The sequence below is a fragment of the Bos indicus x Bos taurus genome, chromosome X (assembly GCF_003369695.1).
Source record: "Bos indicus x Bos taurus breed Angus x Brahman F1 hybrid chromosome X, Bos_hybrid_MaternalHap_v2.0, whole genome shotgun sequence".
NCBI classification, from domain to species: domain Eukaryota; kingdom Metazoa; phylum Chordata; class Mammalia; order Artiodactyla; family Bovidae; genus Bos; species Bos indicus x Bos taurus.
Window position 1 is genome coordinate 8,264,148 of NC_040105.1, and position 15,544 is coordinate 8,279,691.

The window sequence follows — 15,544 nt, forward strand, 5'->3', positions numbered from 1 at the left end:
TGCTGTTAAAACAGAAGACAAAAATCATTTTATGATCACCTGTTTCACCTGACTTAAAAAAATATGATTCCATACTGTTCAGGCAAAGTATTGCATTAGAGCAGCATTTTGGATCTTGCTGCCTTTCCCCCTCTCCGCCTCTCCCCCATCTGTGGTCTCCCCAGCTAGATGCTCCTCAAAATTTTGTGGAGATCAAATCCCCTGGAGGGCTTGTTAAAATGCAGATTGCTGGGCCCCACCTCCAGGGGGCCTGATTGAGTCAGTCTCATTAGAATTGGCATTCCTAGGAGGAGAGTGTGCCCAAGAGATGCTAATGGTGCTGACCAGGGTCTGAGCTTCACTGGACTCTGCAGCCTTCAAACCCTCTTCACTTCCACACACCCCATCTTCACGATTTATTTACAATTGCCATGTATTTACAATTGCCATGTATTTACACAGCCGTGGGTCAAAGTCCCAAGTAGGAAATGGGAAAGCGAAGATTACATGTAAATGCCACTTGTCCTTTGTGGCTTATTCCCAAGGATTCCTTGAAGTCCTCCCGCTCCTCTAGGCTCTGAATGTTGCACAATCCCACCTTTGTCTTGTCTTCATAATGAAAACCTTTCCTTGGAAAGTTCACCCTCTCACATCACTTCAGTAGGTGATGCGGGGGGCGGGGGCGTAGGACGATGACAATGGGGTGAAGGCAATGAATGACTTCTCAGCTGGGACAGAAAACCCCTCTGTTAGTGGGTGCTCTTTCTTTGTGAGTCGTGGTCTCAAAAGGCAAACCCTCTCCTGGTGGCCACTCCCTCGAGCTGCAGAGGTGTTCTGGGTGGTCTCTGCTCCTTGAGCTCTGTTCATCGTATTCAATTGCAAGGGCATAATGAACTGCCACAATCGAAGTGGTTTTAACAATAGAAATGGTTCTGGAAGCAACAAGTAAGATCAAAATGTTGTCAGAGGTGTGCCAGAAGGTGCTAGAAGGTCTATTTCAGGCCTCTCTCCCAAAGTTCTGGCAGTTCTTGGCTGGTTCCAGAACTTCCGTCTTCACAAGTTGTTCTTTCTGGGTACGTGTCTATGTCCACGTCCAAATTCTCCCCTTTTATTAGAACAACAGTCATACAAGATTAGGGTCCACCCTAATGACTTCATCTTAACTTGATCATCTGTAGAGACCCTCTTACCAAATAAGGCCACGCTGGCAGGTACTGAGGGCTAGGACTTCAACATCTTTTCCATAGTGGACACAACTCAACCCATAACATGCTCGTTGGCAGAATGGCTGTGAAATTTCTCATCGGGGCCAGGCAGCCTGTCCCTCTGGCGTCTGAGAGCTGTCACTGCTGAACTGTTTCTTTGCGCACTTTGCTCAGCAGTGACATGGCCAACCAGCACTGCCCTGGTCCCTAGCAAGTCTTTGCCCTTCAGCCAAGCTCGGCTGTGCTCAGGGCCACCGTGACATCTGCCTCTCCAGGTCTCAGCGGCTGATGGAAGTCTCTTGGTGGGAGGCCAGGGAAAGGGCAAGGCAACCAGCTCACCTCCTGCAAAGTGCCAGGAAGGAAAACGAAGCAGGCGACTCACCTGCCCACAGCCTCCCCTCATGGCAGACTTTCCCAAGCAGATTCCGGACCCAGCTCCTGAGTCTTTGACCAAGTAAAGTGATCTGAATTTAGGAGGACTCTGAACACTGACTTGCCATGATCCTTTCCTGCATGATTCAACATGTTTCTGATTCATTCTCTAAGTCATTTTCCTCTGCTAGAGAAGACCCACTCAGAACCCCAGACTTGGCATCAAGACGGCTTTAAGCTGAAGACATTTGAGATTCAACAGATGCAGAAAAAAAGCCTTTTAGAGCTTCCCTTATCTGACTAAAAGCAACTTGTGGGAAATGAAGCTACTATAAATCCCCTCTCTGGGGGAGTTTTATGGTTCCGAGGGAGACAGAAAGACTGCTCATACCTGTATAGACCATCCTTATCACAAACTTTCTTATCTCCTGTCTGGTTTCCTGAAAACTCATTTGTTTTTTCAAACAAACCTATTTGCTTTTCCCTTAGAAATTGTTTCTCTCCACTGCCTTTTCCCTACTAGGTTAGGTCTGTAAACCTTTAACCATTTAAGGAGCCAGATACTTCCTTTGTTGGTTCCTGTATGCATGTGAAATAAATCCTTTTTGCCAGGTGATTAAGAGGGTATGGGAAAGTTTTTTCCCTTCAAACCTACTCCAGTATTCTTGCCTGGAGAAGCACATGGACATAGTAGACTGGTAGGCTACAGTCCATAGGGTCACACACAGTCGGACACGACTGAAGTGACTTAACAGACTCACACACACACACACACACACACACACACACACACCCTCTAAGCAAATGTGGGCATCTTGTTTGTAGAGAAACAAGAAACAGCTTTGCTCCTGAAGGTTCAGTTCAAACAGCAGGTCTGCACACTTGGATGCATGCACGCTCAGTTGCTTCAGTCATGTTCAAATCTTTGTGACCCCATGGACCACAGCCCGCCAGGCTCCTCTGTCCATGGGATTCTCTAGGCAAGAATACTGGAGTGGGTTGCCATGCCCTCCCTCCAGGAGGAATCAACCAAGGAATCAAACTTGCATCTCCTGCATTGCGAGTGGATTCTTTACCCACTAGCACCACCTGGGAAGCCCCACACGTGGATGGCCCACCACCAAATCCTGGTTCTGTCACCTTCCAGCTGTGCAACCTTGGGCAACTCATTTGATGTCACTCGCGGTCTTTCATGCTCCCTGGAAAATGAGGATAGTTGTGATTCCCGTCTACTGCTTGTGAGGGGGTGAAAGAGTTAATGGGAGTGAAACACTTAGACCGGAGCGGGTGTCCTTAATAAATGTTAGCTCATCATGCTGCGTAAAGAATACTGGCGAACAGATGTTGGTCCAACTGAATTGAGAGAATCTTCTGACCTTTCTGTGACCTCGGGGGGCCTGCAGTTGGGGCTGCTGCTGTGTGCACCATGGGGGACTGCAGGCCACACCAGGCCAGGGGTCCGCACTTCCAGAGACCGGTGTCTGGAGCTCCATGCCTTCACAAAGCCATCCTGTGCAGAAGAATTCCAAGCTTTATTGGAATTTTCCTTTGCTTTGGATTTTTTTTTTTTTCTCAAGAACATTTGCTGCTGATTTAGTCTTGTTTTAAAATTCTGTCGGGTCGAGATGTTGACTTGTTTTCATCTCAGTGTGCCTCTTAGTCATTTCTTTTCTTCTCAGTTCTGGTGCCTCCTGCAGTTTGCTTATCAGAGCGATGTACACATAGGCCTGGACGGGGACCTGATTTGATCCCAGTGCTGTTTGTCTGCCAAGCAGATGTGTATTAAAATGTGCATAAGAAAAAGAAGCAAGCTGGGCTTACTTAGAAATTTCTTCAATTTGCACAAACTCCATTGGTAAAAGAGATTATTTTTTTCTATGAAAACCCACAACACACGTATGTTAATAGCCACTTAGATCAAGACAAATTCCTGTTTGGCCATTTGGGTCCTATCACTGTGCCTCCTGCCGACACATAAAGATGGTGACTCAGTACTCAAAGACGTAAGACTTGTGTCAGCAGGTAGCTTTCTTCTTGACTGTAGGATCTCTTTGCTCCTAGGAATGAATGACTTCGACAGCCTTTTAAATGGTTTTGTCCAACTTGAAAGAGTTTATTATTTTTTTCTTGTCAGGTGTTCTATCACTTACAAGGTGTTAGAAGTGACTCCAACTTTGACTCAGGTCTTTGTGTCTTGTGCGTGTGTGTTTTAAAACAGCTTATTTTCAATGTGATAAAGGCATCTGAGAAACAAGCCTTCACTCACTGAGTTAACAATATGGCCACTGGCCTAAACCATCTAAAAAGAAAGGGAGAGTGAATATCGTTCATTACATGGACATACGTGGGCATACACAGGCACAGCACACACACACACACACACACACACACACACACACACAATTGCATTACATAAAAATATTCTGAGCCATGTTTTCTGGACTATTCTAGATCTGACCATTAATAGATGGACATACTTTACCTTTTAAGACACAGACATCTACCTCAGGGCCATCTGATCTGGCAGTTGAAAAAAAGGACTGTTAGGGCAAAAACCCGGTGGTGGCAGGGGGTGGGGGCAGCCCCATATATCAGGCAGTTGAATCCAGAAAGGAGAGAGAGAACTAGCCAGACGGGGGTTAAATCCAAAGCCAAGAAAACACAGAGTCAACAGGAGGAGGACGAGGGGAGGTGGCATGGGAAAGCAACCTGTGAGCTACAATCAGGCACCATTTGCTCTGGGTCTTGTTTGCAAATCTGGGCTGTGTGGGGGCAGCCAGAAAGAGCCAGAGGCCAGCAGGCAAATCCTTCCCACATTCCCGCCAGTGGCAGAAGTGCTGGACCCACAGGCAGAGCCCGAAGACCCCCATCACTGCCCTCCCTCCCGGTTAAGAAATGTCAGACAGCATTTCTAGACTTCATCATTTCAACCCTGACACAGAAGGGGCATCCAAGGCCTGTGGTGTAGATATGACATACAAGGATTGTGTTGGGAAACACTTGTCCAGCACGTGGGAAACCACCCGAGTTCCCATCTACTTCCTCATCAACAACTGAGTTTCAAGTGGATGACAATCAACCTTCACTTGCAACAAACACCAATTTCACTGGGTTATGTCTCCAAGCCACCTACGACTTTTTATTAGCTCTTCAGCTGTATGTGGATAGTACTGCCACTGTTCATTACACTTGGACTTGCAGATAGGGAAGTGTGTATGTGGAATGGTGTGTGGGTTCATTCATGAGATTCAATGCCAGTGAACAAAGCCTTTGCTTTAACTTTTTATTCATTATGGCACAAGAACTTGAAGAAACACCACTGAAAATGTCATTGCCAATATGAAAATTAAGAGTAGCATGTTTTATCAAAAAAAATCTTTTTCTATGATACACATTCCCTTATGAAGTGAAAAAAAAAAAATCTCATAAAATACTTAAGCGAATTGCCACCTGCTGGTCAAAAATTGCTTTGCAGTTGAAAAACTTCAAATTTTTACTGAAGTATGGTAGGAACATTTTACATTGCACAGAAAATTACCAAAAACATTTCCTCAGCCTTTGGCACAGTGTAAATACAGAGCTCCGTTTTTTTCCAAATATGATTTACTTCACAAAGCGCTGCATATAATTTGGTTAATACTGATGATGGGGCAAAAGGAAAAACCATGTTCTGTAATTTGAGTACTCTCTTTTCACCCAAACACTTTATAGTTGGATTCCAGTTTATAGTTTTGAAAAATACATAGAAATCGTACATTATAAATATATATTATATATGGTCTATATAAAGTTGAATTTGACCTAAAATGGGAAGGACAAGTTCTTAATTATTCTTTCTTTGTCAGGCACGGCCTTTCTCTTGTTCAATTAACTGAATTCTTTCTAAACAGATTCTAAAAATATATTCCATAATGTATCAAATTTAATATTTTCCTTAAAACATATTCAATATGAAAAGGCATTCAGTGACTATATTCTTTTTGTATCTCACTACTATATAAAAATATGGCTTCTCATATTCTGTTCTATTTTGCTTTGTTAGTGTTATTCTTAGGCATTGAAAGAAGGGCTGTCCCCAGTTAAAAGCTATGGCAAAAGCACAGAAACCCGCTTGTGCATATTCTAGAACATTCTATAGAATCTCATTACTTAGAATAAGTGACTAAAAAATGTGTTCCTTCTGTTTTCTGTGAATATAACATATAGGATTATCATACATAATCTGTTACAGAATATACAAGAGTCAAAACTGAAGTCACATAAATACAATTAAGCTATACCAAAGCGAGAATTTTATCTTATACAGAGCCAATGTGAATAGCTTTTAGATCGGACGTTAGCATACATTTTTGTTTTTTTCTGAAGGCTGGCTATGCAATAGAATCTTATTATAAAGGGTCAGGGTCCTAGGGTGCTCTATCTTTAAGTGTACTGACGTTTCTCGTGTTGTTTTTTTTTTAAAGTGTAAAAGAAGAAAAATAAGTAAGTGCCCAATTGTCCAACACCCACTTTTTCCCCTACTGAGTGGAAGAAGGCTGTTTGGGAGGTGAGGGGTGAGCGTGGGGGGCTCAGACCAGCGTTTCCGGGAGTGCATCGGGGTTGTCGGTGGACAGGAGCTCCCAGATCTGCCATCGCTCCCTCTGCCAGTCGAGCCAGTTGGGTTCCCCCAAGGTCTTACTGTTCTGATCGCCGGCGGGACTGGGGTAGGCGCTGCTCGCTTTCTGCTGGGCGGCCTGGTGCCCTCGCTGCGGCTCGACTGTTTGGCTTCCCTCTTGCGAAGCTGTTCCGGAGCCTTCTTCCAGCCTCCGCGGCCTCCACAGCGGTGGCTCGGCGGCTTGGTGGGCCGGGGATGCGACGGTTGACTTTCCTGGACCAGGATAAGGAGGAGGAGGCCGCTTGTCGTGCCTGGCACCCTCTGCAGGTCTCTGGGGCAGGGGCTTGGCTCTCCTCTGCAGCCAGGCCCCCTCCGGCTCGCTCTCGGCGAGGTCCTCGGCGCTGCTCAGAGTCCAGCACGGCTCCGGCCTCGGCCTCGGTGTGGGCTGCCCGCCGCCCTGGATGTGGGGCGTGCTGCAGACGCGGGCCACCGGGGCGTGCGCCCTCGCCTCAGCTGCCGGGCTCGTGGTCTGAGTCCTCCGAATAGCCTGCGCACTGCTGTCCAGTTCTGTGGGGCTCCCCTGCCAGCGGGGCCAATTGGGGGACAGGTTCCCTTGAGACAGGGAGCACGGCCCCGGGCGGAGGGAGCTGCTTTCAAAAATGTTGCCGTAGGAACCTGGGAGCCAGAGAGAAGGACGAGAAATGCAATTGGTTTGTAGCCTCCCTCTCGGGATGCCTTGCAAGTTTCAAAACAAAAAAACTTTTTTTTAAAGCACAGGACATGTTTAGCTGTGGCTGACTACAGTAGAAAACTCCCTAGTAAGAGACCTGACCATGCTTCTTGCTGATCAGCACAATTCATGTAACAGCTCCAAAGACAGACGCCTGGACTCGGGCAGCTTCACTGTCAAATGAGACTAAAGAGTCCTGTGCCTTAATTTCTGCCTTCGGAAAGCCCCTCTCTGCCGTGCTTATGGAAACTTTCTGAACCTAGAAAGTAAAAGGGACGTTCTCTTCCTGTTCAGTGCAACTTGCAATTGGGAAGAGACATACTTACAGTGTTTCCATGTTTCTCTTGTGTCAATCAAAGCTGTAGGAATAAATGAATTGAATCAAAAATGCCCCATTTAGTGCCAGAAGGGGAAGGCAGCAGCCCATGTGAATATTCTACCCCTGCCACTGTCGGGGAGACTGGCTCCTTATTCACCCATCATCCCCTTTCCTTCCTGGATGATATTTCCCAGCCTCCCTTGCAGTTAGGAGGGCCACATATATAAGGTCTGGCTAACAAATGTGGAGGTGTGATGGAAGCCATTTCTAGGCCTGGTCTAGTAGGAAAAACACCAAATGCACTCGTAGTTGTCTGGACTTGGTCTCTTCCCTCAACTTCTAGCCCACAATGGAGCAACCATGGAAGACTCTGAGGCCTCTGAGGATGGGGGAGCCACTGGCTAGATGAAACTTGAGCTGAGCCCCTGCATGACTGGAACAGAGTATTCCCACCCCTCATTACCCTGCACAACCCACCTGGACTGCGGAGTGAGGATAAATCAACCTGTGAAAGGTTAAGCCACTGACATTTAGAGGATGTTTGTAACCTTCCCTAACGGATACAACTTTCTTCAGGAAATTGAAAGGAGAGCAAAAAAAAGTGTGTTTCACAAGCAAATGAGGAGTTCCTGGGGCATATGTCCCTAGGCTGCCTGTCTCCTGTTGATTTGCCCTATTCTCTCATTTCTTAAAAAGTAAGCAGGGAGATCATTTTGCGGGGAGAGGGGCATATAAACATGTACACAGGGACAGATCAGACTTGAACCAGCAGAGGGAAAACAGAGCAGGATATCTTGGAATAATTTATCCTTGGGGGAAAAGACAGTAAAGCAGCTCATGGGATAAGGGGAGATGTACTTAGATAATGGCTCAATACTCAAATACTCAAACTGGAGTAGAGGCCATTAAAATAAAAATGCACCATGCTTTAAAAATGTAATGTGGGAAGTATTACAAAACAATGAAAAAGGGAACACACACACACAGGGAAACAATAAAACAATTCACACACTTCATATTATATGCCCTCCTCCAGGGGATCTTCCCAACCCAGGGATCGAACCCAGGTCTCCCGCATTGCAGGAGGATTCTGTATGGTCTGAGCCACCAGGGAAGCCCTCATATTATATATTAACATATATTCCAGATGGATTAAAGAATTAAGTGTTAAAATAATGAAATATTGTGATGGAGAAAAGTGTATAGATGACTAATTCGCCAATGCTTAAGTACAAGTTAAGATTAATTTTGTGAAAGAATTCACACAAAAGAGAATTACTCGTGTAAAACCATTAAAAAAGTATCCAGATATGCAAAAAGGGAGAAAATGCAAGGAATATCAGTGGCAAACAATGTGGTCAAAGGGTTAATGCCTTTATTATAAGAAGAGTTTGTAAGAATCAATTTAAAAAACACTAGCATACATAAATAGCCAATGACATAAGGATAATCTGTGGGTGAAATTCAGCTGATTAATAGAAAAATTGAAAAATACTGGTGAGAAATACAGGCAAATGATAATAATAAACACAATTTTGTTTTTTAAAGAAACCCAAATGCAAACCCAGTGATTTGCAATACCAAGGAGATTAAAGTGACATGGACAGTACCATGAAATGGCACTGCCACTATGGCTTATGGAACACAAGCCACTGTATCCTCTATGCAATGTGAAGTGACTATACCTCTGAATTCTTGGATAGGTTCATTATATTTTGACCCACTTTCTTATTCTGTTTTGTATTTTTTTGGGGGGCTGCATCACACAGCTTGCAGGATCTTATATCCCCAACCAGAGATGGAACCCAGGCCCCCAGAAGTGGAAGCACGGAAACCTAACTACTGGACCACCAAGGGATTTTCCTATTTTCCCACTTTCCTATTTCAGATTTATAACTGGCTTTCTAAAATTTTGTGAACTCTTTTTACAATTTAAAATACAAAATCCAAAAAGTACCTAAAAGAGGTCCCTGACATTAACTTATTGCAACATCACTAAAAAAAACGGGAACAACTCAGTGGTCCCAACACTGGGCTATAAACTATGAATATGCATCCAAAATACTACACAGCCCTTAACGACAATAATGGAAAATGCCTGGAGGATGAAAGGTAGACAAATCATATAAAGGCACACAGTCAGAATGAGTATAACTATCTTTAAAAACTCTTGCAAATGAAAGAAAGTCAAAGATTGATGTACTTTGGTGGAAAGGTATAGCTTTATCTCCTTTTTCCCTATTTCCAGCTGGGAAATGGGATATTTCCTGCCATATCAGTAAACAAGGATGTCACAGCCCTCAGTGATTGCAGCCTTCCAATGTGAGCCACCCTGAAGAAACTCAGGAAAAAAAAAGAATACCTGTCATCTAGCAGCCATCAGATGGTGGCCACTTCCTGCAGCCACTCCCTGTGGTGAGCCCTGAGGAAGCTCAGGACATGAAAATACAGGATACTGGCCCCAGGTAGCTGAGGTGCAGATCAAAGGAATGATTTCAGTGAGCCCAGGCTCTTGCATCTTCCCAGGCAGAGAAAAGTGCTAAATTCCTTAACTTGAGATATCTGGTTTTCCTTTAATTAACAATAATCTGTTGACACTCAGACTACCTGCCCTTTGTCGCAAACGTCTATATAACCTGGCTCCTTCCCTTGCCTCCTCAGAGCAGTTCTCTCACACTACTCCAAGTCTCCCCAGCTTGGAGTCCTAAAAATTCCCCCCAAATAAAATATAACACTCAACTTTTAGGTTGTGAATATTCCTCCTACGTCAACACAGCATTTTTCAAATAATATCTGAGAAGCATGTAATACGATGATAGTAAGGTGAAAAGCAAAGAAAATTAACTTTAAAAATAAGTGCAATATTAGTTTGAAAATATAATCCTTTACCTGTCATTCCTGGGTCTTTGGATCCACTTTTTAATGTTGAATGCCAAGTTCCCCAGATATTGAAAGCCTCCTCTGCCATATCTAGGAAGAAGTGTAAAAAAAAGGTATGTAACTCCAAATGAAAACTGAAGATTAAAAATAAATCAATAAATATTTTTATGACACCTCTTCTCGAAGTATTGTATTCGAGATTGTGATGGATACAAGACAGAATATGATGCAGACCTGCCTTTTAAGAGGCCTATTCCATTTGGGATTCACGAAAAGGCTCTTTCTCTGTGATGGCTGTGGTAGACAGAGTAAGTCATGATCCCCAAAATCTGTGAAGATGTTATAGTGAAAAGGGTCTTGCAGGTGTGCCTAAGTTCTGGATTTTGGAATAAGGAGATGATTCTGGATTATCTGTGTGAGCCCAGTGTAATCACAAAGGTCTTTATAAGAGGGAAGCAAGATAGAAGATGCTATGTTGCTGGCTTTAAAGATGGAGGAAAGGGCCATGAACCAAGGAATGCAGGCAGCCTCAGAAGCTGGAAAAGGCAAGGAAACAGATTGTTCCCTAGAGTCTCCAGAAGGAAGAGAGCCCTGTGGACCCATTTTAGATTTCTGACGCCCAGAACTGTATGATAATAAATTTTTGTTTTAAATCACTAAGTTTGTGTTCACTTGTTATGGCAGCCCTAGGAAATGAGTAGAGTTGTCATGGGTGACAACAGCTTCAATCGCATCAACATAGAGACAGAGGAACAATGGTTATAGTTTGTTTATCTTGCCTACGGAATACTCCTCTGTGGCATCAGCAGTCACAGTCCTACATGTGTTTATTCATACACCCTCCCTAATCTGTCTGTAAATATTTACAGCCTAAGGTTCTATCTTAGGTGTTCCCACCATCTCATTTAATCCTTACTACAATCCTGAAACCTAAGAGCATCTCAGGTGGCTCAGTGGTAAAGAACCCACCTGCCAATGCAGGAGACATGGGTTCAATCCCTAGGTCAGGAAGATCCCCTGGAGAAGGAAATGACAGCCCACTCCAGTACTCTTGCCTGGAAAATTCCATGGACAGAGGAGCCTGGCGGGCTACAGTCTGTGAGGTCACAAAGAGTCAGACACGACTTAGCATCTAAACAAACAAATTCGGCAACGTGATGATAATGACTATTTCTAGAAGCAAATGTCTACTGGTGCTTCCCTGTGTTCAGCAGTTCATATGTGTTCATTCTCTCATTTAATCCTGAAGAGATGTCCCTGAGTCCATTTCACGGACGAGGCAAGTACTTTCACATTTTAAAAAGAAATGTTATGCCTGATGGAAATACCAACTACTGTTTTCACTGTAAATTAAAAGAAATTTTTGAAAGAAATATTTGTGAAATAAAAATAAAGCTGCTGTGATTAAAAACACCAAAAAAAGGGAGCCCTTTCAGAGTGACTCTTCAGAGAAAACTATATATTTGTGATACAGCAGCAAGAATTTGTATTTTGTCTTCCAGTGATCAGTTTAAAAGTGTCCTGCGAGTCCTGACCCTGAGGAATTGTTCTGTGGAGGGGGAGTACAAAATTGAACATTCAGTGGTCAAATCCATTTGAGAAAAGCTGCAAACCAACCCCTCCCTCCCATCGTGGAAATTCATGGTGCCTGCTAGTAGTGTAAAGATTTTTGAGAACTTGTACAGCAGAGAAACAGTTCACTTGGTTAACTCAGGCTTTCCCAAATGTTTTGACCATGGAAATCTTCTTTTGCCTAAAAGTCATCATTGCCATGGAGACTTATTTGGAACTTGCCTGCTCCTTATATAGTGAGTTCAGCTTGTTCTCTGTATAAAAGTAACAGCAATGGCGGGGTGCCATCTTAGACTAAAAGATATGTACCCAAGCCCACAGGCCAGGAGCCAGCAAGTTCCTCGGATGCTGGAGGGGAGAGTCAGCTGGGACTGTCTGGGGCTCACCGCGCTGGAGACTGCTTCCCACCTAGCTGGGTGTGCAGGGATTTGGACCCAGGATGAGTGTTTGGCAGGTCCTCAGTAAATGCTCATTGAATTAGAGAAACATGAAACAAGGAAGGGTTGGAGACCAGGTCCAAAGCGCCCACACCAGGCCACAGGTGCAATCAGAGGGACTGGATGAATTACCTTTGCCAAGCCTTGGTCCAGGAGAACTCTCCCTCGACTTCGAGGAGGGCAAGTGGCCCACCCGGCGCGCACACGGCTCCGGCCCTTTGTAAAGCTTCTCTGAGCCCCCCGGCACCGCGTCCTCTTGCATAGCCAGCAGGGAACGCTCAGACAGCACAGGGGAGTTGTTGTCATAAGGGGAGAGGTCTCCGCTGGAGGCCTTGTTGGAGTCTGTGGACGAGTGCCTTCCTCCCATGGAAAAGGAGACTTCAGACCTCAGCATGTCAGGGCTTCTGGCACAAGGAGACAATTACAGGTGCGTGAGTGTGTTAGCAATGAGAGACCAGATTCAAACCAGCGGACAGGTTTACAAATGACGGCAGGAGAATGTGTGGACACAGGGGCTGAAACAAAAGAGTTTCTGAGCAAGGTTCCATGTCAATCAGGTGAAAGCGTTTCTATGAAATGGCCAGCAGATGGCAGCAAAACCCAACAGATGTCACAGGAAACGGCAGGGCGAAGTGATGAAACCCTTCAAGGTGCATCGCTGAAATGCCTGTTGGATCAATCCCTGTTTCCATTTAAAAATTAAAATCTGATGCTCACTATCTGTTAAATAGGGAAAACTGTAGATAACTCTAGCTTTCCTCAATATCCTGAATTAAAAATAATTCAGACAAAACTATGAGTGAAACGTTACATGCAGTTTATGGACACCTTTTCTCCTTTCACCCAAATACTAATGTCAATCAATCCATCCTTCCTGACAACGATGATGATGGTGGTGGTGGTGGGAATAACTGTTTTATGGATAAAATGGTGGCTAAAAAGATAAACATGACCGTCACTGGAATCCATGGTATTTAAATACACCTAAAAGGATTCTACAAGGCATGCGTGCTTTTACAAATTGATGTAAAGCATACTAATGAGCGTATCCATTAAGTTTTATATGAGCATGAGTTGTCACAGCAACAGAAATAATGGGGAAAATGTGAGCCGAATAGGGAAACAAGAACATCAGGAACATGACAAGAGTGTTTGAAGTCTTACCTGGGAACATCTGTATTTTCTACTTTCCTCAAAACAGTGGCCCTGACAACATCTTAAAGGGAAATGATCACAGATTGATTAAAAGTTCCCAAACCTGCTTCTGCTGCCCCCCCACCCCCACCCCTCGCCCCACTTCACTTCTCTGGTCTTTACTTTCTTTTGGATTAATTTTTCAAGACAAATCCTTGGTGATCTTATAGAAGGTAACCACATGCCTGAGCAAGCCCTTCCTAATCTAAGGGTTCTGTGTATGCAGGAGGAGAAAGGATGCTGTCAGGGGGTCCAGCTTCACTGGGGGCTCGGGCCAGGCTTACTGACAGGGGAAGGCAACTCAGCTGTGACAAGCTTTCCCTGTCACCGAGGCAGTTAGGGCCCCAAGCACTTTCTGCTGAGGGAATTTCTTAACCACATGGAATAAACAGTCCTTTCCTTGCCTACTCTTTAAACCAATGACTGACGACCTTATGGGAAAGAGCCAGAGGACAACCCACGAGGATGGTTTTCCAGAAACTTCAGGCTTCCAATGAATGAAGGAAAAATAAAAGGAACTTACTACTACTGCTGGAAAGTGGAGGAAAAAAACGATTTAACTGCCATCATTTAATTAAAGGGGGAAACTCTCTCTGATTCTATGGAGGGAACACAGGACAAAACAAACAGACCCTTGTCTGTCATCATGGGGTTTGACTCTCATTGGGGACACTCCACTGTGAGAATGAGCAAATACAAGTGTGTTGAACTGGAAGCCACACAGAACTCAGCTCAGAATCTGGGTTCTACATTCTGACCGGGGCTAGACATCAAATTGCTGGGCTAACTTCAGTTGTTTTTCCCTGTTTAGTTGACATTTTTTCCATTCATTAATGAAAGTGTCTTATGTCTACTCGGCAAGAATAAGTCACAGTGTTATTTCGATAAGAGTGGGCACATAAAACCTGCTTTAATGACCTGTTTTAAAGAGAGTCTAGTCAATTCCTTTGCCAAATTAAAACATCTATCAGGGCCACAGATGCTTTTGGGCCCCCTTACAACAGGAAGAGAGTTTTGGAAAGGTCGTATTATAGCTCATGGAGACCACAATGGTTTGGTCTCATATCTTGCTCATCTGTCTTACAAAACATACAGAAGAGAATATATAGAGCAAAACATAAGTTGCAGATTCAGTCAACAGTCAACGTGCATCAGGAAAAACACCCCATGAAAGAAATTTCTTGAACATCTCAAGTACTAGGGACAGTACTTCTGACATGGCAGCGTCCCCATCATCTGCGAAATGCATCACTGGTTGGAAATGCGAATTCGCAGGCTGCCCTTTGGATCTCCTGACGGGACTGGCAATCACAAGCAGGGCCCAGGGCCAAGTGAACCCGCAGGGCCCCACAGTGAGAATAATGACTAGAATTTCAAGATGGTGACAACAGATCATTAAGCCAAATGGGTGCTGCTTCTGAGGACTGAAAGGGAACCTCTGGGTGCAGGGCTTTAAAAGCCCTCCAGGTAATTTTGATACTTGGGGGAAGTCAGATACCAAACCTGAGATACCAAGCCTACCTGCCCTCCCTCGCCCCATAGATGTGACCGTGGGCTATGGATCTCCTCGGAGGCAAGTCAGCAGAGAGACCACAGGTACTGGCCACAGCCTCAGCCCTGGTTGGCAGTGGGGGCAGTGGGCTGGTTCTGACTTCCAGCTGGCAGGGCTACATCGGATTAGAGGAGAGAGCGTGCCCATTGCAGCCAGCTCCAGCCTGCAGGAGCCAGATCGCTGAATGCTATCTGGTTATGGATCAGAACATGATAAGGGGAGGGGGCAGGAGGGGCCAAGCTGCCTTTCTCTGCTGTTCGGTGTCATTGTCCAAGTCAAGCAACCGAGGTCACCATAGCTGTAGCCCCCATGAGGGAGAAACCGGAGGAGGAGGCCAGAGCTAATCCCTGGGGGTGGAGGCGAAAGCGGCAGACACAGCCCATGGACCTCCTCAGTGGGGCTGGGGTCACCCCCAGGAACATGGGCAGGTGGGGGATCCCTCTTTCCCCAGCCAGTGTACCTAGCCATGGAAGCTGATGCAGGTTGAGTGCACATGGCGAACAGCTTGGGTAGCCTCTTATGTGAAGCAACCCCTTGGCCTGGCAGAAGCACATAAGTTGACGTGTATATAGAATTCATTGTGTGGCAGCAACTGGATGAAGTTACCGTTAACAACTCTGATCACACGTCAAGAGAGGACTGAAAGAAATGAGGGGATGTTGACGTTGCATGGGGCGAAGACTCTGAAAATGTATTTGATAGATACTGTT

The 15,544-nt window shown here is 45.0% G+C and overlaps 1 protein-coding gene across 5 annotated transcripts in view; it reads right to left on the reverse strand.

The window, feature by feature from the left end:
* Window positions 1-4,825: 4,825 nt before the first annotated feature.
* ARHGAP6 (Rho GTPase activating protein 6) overlaps window positions 4,826-15,544 on the reverse strand; it is a 541,707-nt gene continuing 530,988 nt past the window's right edge. For 4 of the 5 annotated variants that reach the window (XM_027535095.1, XM_027535097.1, XM_027535099.1 and 1 more), the window contains 3 exons: window positions 12,221-12,492; window positions 10,089-10,169; window positions 4,826-6,825 (listed from right to left, as the gene is read on the reverse strand). In XM_027535095.1, the coding sequence (XP_027390896.1) occupies window positions 6,125-6,825; window positions 10,089-10,169; window positions 12,221-12,492 (1,054 nt within the window). In that variant the 3' untranslated portion in view covers window positions 4,826-6,124. The remainder of the gene's footprint in view (window positions 6,826-10,088; window positions 10,170-12,220; window positions 12,493-15,544) is intronic. The other variant, XM_027535096.1, reaches the window with a different exon arrangement.